The following is a 6,327-nucleotide window of genomic DNA, read 5'->3' on the forward strand; positions in this document are numbered from 1 at the left end:
GAGATGGTAGTGGCTGCTTGCCGGATGCGCAGATTGCCAGGGTTGATGGAAGATCATGTTCATTTGATAATGTCGACTGTGGAAGCTCCGGAATCGGGTGCCGAATAATGGGTGAAACTATCTCGTGCTCAGACTCCGAGGCGCGCGGCAAGGTAGCCGTCGTGGAGTTTGGGGTCGCTGAGGTGTCGCGTGCCATTGATGTCACGGAAATTGTGCATTTGGCAGGTACCTGCGGTGAACCTTTGTACGTGGGCGCCAACGGAACGCCGCTCTCGGTGGTGTAGTCAGTGGAAGTGGGAGCGTCTTCTACCTCGTCGTCGTGGTCGGGTGCAGGATTCAATGTTCCTGTGACCGGATCTGAGGTAGAGGGAGTCGTAGCCGTAGTGGTGAGGTCGTGGTCATTAGAGGGTTGCGTGCCGGTTCGTAGCACACGTTGCGATGCAGTGACAGCCCCAAAGTAGCGGGACCCTGGAAGCGGTCGGTACGTGAGATCGTACAGGTGAGCAGCGCAGTGCAGAGGGCGTCATATGGCTGCGCTCTCGTGATCGATGTGGTAGCAAGATGGCGAAACTCCACCGGCAGTGCGTCGAGCAAGATGGCGTGCATAAGTGGCTGGTCCGCGACGCCATTCACAACGAGAACGGCGTCGAGCCGCATGAGCCATGCCTGGGGTAAGGCCGGGTGGAACGGTGGCACTGGCGGGCAGAGTGGCGGAAGCATGGTAGCTGGTAGCTCACCGAAGGGCGTGTCCTTCAGGTCACCAATGTAGCGGGAGAGGAAGACGGGACAGCGGCTTACGTGGTCGTGTCGTTCTCTCGCCACTTTATTATCAAAGGCGATTGCCGAAGCGGAGTGGCGGCGGCTGCCACGTCCCAACCCCCAAACAAAACGAAATGGGGCCCATGAGCAGTCCAGGTCGTCAACGGGAAGGGACAATCGGCCACCAGTGTGTCTCTGGCGGGTGACACTGGGAGAAACGCAGCATGTGCTCAAACTCACGGCGCGCGATGGCGAGGCGTTCTCCAGATAGTCGACGGGGTCGTGTAAAAACGGGAGGTTCAGTGGTCAAAATGTGGTGAGTGAAGGAATGCTTCACCGGTGACTCTCTGATGTGCGGCTTCGTGATGCTGGGAAAGTCGTCGAGTATTTTTGCATACGGCGAAGCAGGTGTGAGAGCTCGCAGTCCCGTTGGCGAGGAAGTACAGAGTACACCGTTGATGGAGAGGCGGGTGTTGAGATCAATGAGGCGATGAGCATGCATGTCCACAGCAAGGTTGAAAAAACTGAGGAAACCAGCTCCAAGAACAGCTTGCGAGACGTCAGCGAGGATGAAAATCCAGCGGAACGTACGGCGTAGTCCAAAATCAAGTGTAAGAGAGCGTTGGCCGTATGTGCGAATAGCGGAATTGTTGATCGCTTGGAGTGGGCAGGTCTGTTCGTTGCGACGGCGATCTGCACGCGAGGCCGGGATGACGCTAACCTGGGCTCCTGTGTCGACTAGGAAGCAAGCGCCAGTGATCTTGTCAGAAACAAGAAAAGACTGTATGACTTTCGATCAGTACCACTTGCCGCTGTCAGTGGCCGGTCGTCGCATTTCCCGACCAGGAGCACGGGCGAGTGCACTTGCGAGCAGAGGCACCGAATCGGCGGTGGTACCAGCACACGGCTGAGGATGAAACGTCTCGCGGCGCGTGGGGTGACCGAAGTTCCGGAGAACGTGGGGGCGCCGAGGAGCGACTGTGTATCTGGAACCTGGATGACGGTCGACGATGCGCAGGTACAAAGTCTTCGAGGCGCCTGACAAGGGCGTCCAAACGGTTCTAGATGCTCGCGAGCGCCGGGTCTGCAGCGGTGGCCGGTGGCGGTGTGGTAACGGCGTTGAGGCTATGTGCCCGCGAGTAGTCCGCCACTCGGTCAGCCATTTCAGCGAGTGTGTCTACTGGGACATCTCCTGCAGCTACGAGGACCGGGACCATGCTCTGCGGTAAGCGCTGGAGGAACAACTCACGTAACAGCTTCTCCTCTTGTGGGGCGGAGGGACCGCCAAGGAGCTGGCGCATGCGTCGCAGGAGCTGTGATGGGCGACAGTCACCGAGCTCTGTAGCCGTGATGAGCTGTTGGAGTTTGCTGTGTTCGGACTCAGATTTGCGGGAAATGATAGCTGCCTTCAACGTGTCGTAGGGATGGCTCGGGTGCGGCGACGCTAAAATATCAGCTAAGTCATCGGCTACGTCCGTAGGTAAGCAGGATACCAGATGCCAGTGCCTGGTCTGTTGGCTGGTGATTTGCCGTAGACGGAAGTGCGCCTTGACCTGCAGAAACCATGTGCTGGGGCTGTTGGGCCAAAATAGTGGCAGGTTGACATGTTGAATCACAGCGACTGCAGCACCGCTAGGTCTGGCGTCTTCTTGGACGTCCGGACCGGTAGGATTGGTGGCAGAGCCGGCGGGATCCATGCGGGATGATCGGGGCTGTGTGTTCTTTATCGGGTCACCATTAACTGTCGGAGCTAACACGGGAAAGATCCAGCCCTGACAGCGTTTAGTTTTCGAACTGATTTTTTTTATTATCGCGCTGCACCCGCCGCGTGGCCCAAATGCCAACTTCTTCTTCCTTGACGAGCGGCGCATTGAGGCGCTACAGGGCTCCCCCCCCCCCCGTAGTGCGAGAGCCATAGGGAATCACCAGAGGAGTCACCTAGTGGACATGCTTGGATGTTGGCATCCAGACTTTAGATTGAAACCCTGTATTCACGGCCATTGATGTCCAGCGTGAACGTCTTAGGTGTACGTGGAGTACGCGGAATGGGCCCTCATAGGCTGGTGTTAGTGGTGGCCGTATTTCGTCACGCCGAACGAAGACGTGACTGCAGTCATGCAGATCCTGACTGACGAAGACAGACTGAGGGTGTCGGTCGACAGGAATCACAGGAGCAAGGTCCCAAAACGTGCGCAGCTCTCGAATGTACGTGGAGGCATCGTGAGTGGAAGGTGGCGATGATGGCTCGAAGAATTCTCCTGGAAGACGCAGGGAAACGCCATAGACTAGTTCGGCTGATGAGCAGCCGATATCCACTTTCAATGCTGATCGGATGCCCAAAAGTACTAAGGGGAGGCAGGCGAGCCAACGTTCCCTTGGCTGGTGAGCAGTGAGGGCTGCTTTCAGTTGTCGATGAAGCCGTTCGACCATGCCATTGGCGGAAGGATGGTAGGCAGTTGTGTGGATGTGTCAAATGCCCAGGATATTGGCAAGTGTGGTGAAAAGAGCCGATTGAAACTGAGGACCGCGATCAGTGGTGACGACAGAAGGGCATCCAAAGCGCGACACCCAGCCGTTTGTGAAAGCCTCGGCAACTGTTGGTGCTGTAATGCCGGAAATGGTAAATGCTTCCGGCCATCTGTTGAAGCGATCCACACATGTCAGTAGGTAACAGGCTCCTCGCGATTACGGAAAAGGACCGATGATGTCGAGATGGAAGTGAGAAAACCTTGCGTCTGGAGGCCGAAACGGGGATGTTGCCGTGACAGTGTGATGGCGAACTTTAACGCGCCGACACTCAAGGCAGGTTCACGCCCATGCGTCGGACATCAGCATTGATGCTTGGCCAAAGGAAACGAGATGTGACTAGCTTCTGGGTCGCACGAATACCAGGATGGCTCATGCTGTGCAAATGATCAAAAATTGCACGACGAAAAGCTGAAGGCACGAAGGGCCGACGGACACCAGTACACGTTTCGCACGTTATTAATGAGGTAGAAAATAAAAGCGGGCACTCCGTGAACGATAGAGACGTGGATGAAGAGCGAAGACGATGCAGCTCAGAATCGTTGCTTTGGGCAGCTGCTAGCTCTTCCATGTCTAGTGGTGGCTGGGTCGACAAGGCATCGATGCGGGATAGTGCATCAGCAGCAGCATTTTCCGGCCCATGTACGTGTCTGAGATCCACAGTGCACTCGGAAATAAAGCATAGTTGACGGATCTCCCGTGCAGTATAATTGCTCTGATTGCGATGGAAGGCAAACGTCAGGGGCTTGTGGTCTGTAACGACGTAAAAGTCCCGGCCCTCCAATAAATGACGAAAATGTTTGATGGCGAGGTATACCGCGAGGAGTTCTCGGGCAAAAGTACTGTATTTTGCCTCTGGTGGCTTCAGTTTTTTCGAGAAAAACGCAAGGGGCTGCCAACCGGATACGTGCTGCTTGAGAACGGCGCCAACTGCCACGCTTGATGAATCGGTGATGAGACGAATTGGGGCATCAGGGACGGGATGTATGAGATGGTAGCGTCTGCCAGAGCCTTCTTGGCAGTGCCGAAGGCAGATTCAGCGTTCTTGGGCCACTCCAGTAGCGCAGCCGGGTCTTTCTTTTTAGCTAATAGGTCGGTTAAAGGGCTTTAGGAATGTGGCGCACTTTGGAAGAAAGCGGCGATAGAAGTATAGTAGGCCCAGATATTCTCGGAGTCTCTTCAGTGAAGTCGGGGGTGGAAAGCCTTGAATAGCCTTCACTTTTCTGGCAAGTGGTTGGATACCCTTTGGATTGACAAGGTGGCCTAGGAACTCTATTGTAGCGACGCCGAAGATGCACTTATTGGGATTAATTACGAGGCCGTAATCATCCAGGCGGTGGAACAGGGTGCGCCGGTGGGTTTCGTGCTCAGGGCCGGATGAGCTTGCTACAAGGAGGTCATCAAGGTAGGCATATACGAAATCGAGACCACGTGTGACCTCGTTGATAGTGCGCTAAAAGGTCTGTGCATAGTTGCGCAATCCAAAAGGCATCCTCACATATTCAAACAGAGCGAATGGGGTGGTGATGGCCGTCTTCGGAATGTCGGCGGGTTCTACAGGAATCTGATGGTAAGCCTTCTGATGATGATGATGATGTTGATGATGATGATGATGATGATGATGGGCAGTGGCCCAGCGCAGCCGCCACCTCGGCCGTTGTGCCGCTGACCGGGGCGCTGCTACGGCCGCCCCCGAAGCACACGCGGCAGCCCTCAGACGACATCCTCGGCTCCACGGGATCCACGTCCGACACCAATTCGGACGTCGACAGCGTAGTCACGGACCGCGACGGGCTCGAGCAGAGCCTTCACCTGGCCGCCGCCTTCAGGCATCACCTGCAAGGACTGCACGCCATCCTGCACCAGCTCGCCGACTCGGCCGACTACCTGGCGTGCAGGTACCAGGAGGAAGTGGACGCGTCGGCACTCTGATCCGTTCCACGTCGTGGTTGTGCGCGTTGGGACCCACAAAGGCCACAACGGGATACTATACAGTGCTCCATCGTCGCTTCTCCGAACGATGTTTATACAGTGTGCTCGCTTTTTTCTGTCGACCCCCGCCGCCGCTACAAATCGTTACCCTGAATTCTTCTACGAAGTGTCATTGTTACATTTTATATATACGTGCGGTGTATGCTGATCCGTATGTACACTGCTTTCATACTAAATACTATGTAAAAACATTTGTGCCATGTGTCATATAGGTGCTATTGCCATGTAAGGGACCCTGGGCCTTCGTCAAGCTGCTGCGGCAGCTTTTTTCCCAGGTGTCCCTCCAGAATGTTTTTCTGGTAAATAAAAATTCAATTCAATAGAATTGATTATGTGAAGTTTAACGTCCCGAAACCACTACATGATTATGAGAGATGCCATAGCAGAGGGCCCCGGAAACTCGATCACCTGAAGCTACTAGGTCATAACCTACATACTGCGTCGAGTTTTTTATTGATTGCTAAGTAAACTTTCCTCAAGGAGCTTAGATTAGATGCAAGCTGGCGCTCACAAAAATATATAACACTATAATTGTCAATTTGAGATGTTTTTAAATGTTAGCCAAGATCGGCAAACCATGTAAAAAAATAACGTGGTCTGGTCTGAATATACAGAAAGGTTTATGAAACAACTTGCAACTCAAGGCATGTAAAGGGAGAAACTAGTGTGAAATAGAATACAAAAAGTTCAGTAGTAAACGTGGGGTCGCGTATACACTTTGTTCTTTTGAGTGCTGAACCTGGGTCATCACGCTAGTTACGATGTCAATAAACTGTAAAGATTGTTTGTTGGTATCGCTGGAATGAAGAGCGCACACCAGAAACAGCCGTTCTGCGAGTAATACGATCTAATTTAGGCATTGATTAATTTGTCCACTTTATACGTTGTAAGTGATGCTTTCTGTGCGAACTACGGAATTCATGATAAGCTTCCAACCCTAACAGTTGGAAATGTGATATGCGTATGTGCCCTTTGACAACAGCATTACAAATCCTCTCGAAGGGGTCATCATGGGTTGCACATTTTCACCTTCGTTAAAGGTGGCTGGAA

At 53.6% G+C, this 6,327-nt stretch overlaps 1 protein-coding gene across 1 annotated transcript; it reads left to right on the forward strand.

Moving 5' to 3' along the window:
* The first annotated feature begins 3,471 nt into the window (after positions 1-3,471).
* On the forward strand, positions 3,472-5,346 carry LOC142766549 (uncharacterized). Its single transcript, XM_075868004.1, has 2 exons — positions 3,472-3,477; positions 4,861-5,346. The coding sequence occupies exons 1-2, from the start codon at positions 3,472-3,474 to the stop codon at positions 5,215-5,217; spliced, it is 363 nt and encodes a 120-aa protein (XP_075724119.1). The 3' UTR covers positions 5,218-5,346.
* Positions 5,347-6,327: the final 981 nt, after the last annotated feature.

Source organism: Rhipicephalus microplus, chromosome 1, assembly GCF_043290135.1.
Source record: "Rhipicephalus microplus isolate Deutch F79 chromosome 1, USDA_Rmic, whole genome shotgun sequence".
In the NCBI taxonomy this organism is placed as follows: Eukaryota; Metazoa; Arthropoda; class Arachnida; order Ixodida; family Ixodidae; genus Rhipicephalus; species Rhipicephalus microplus.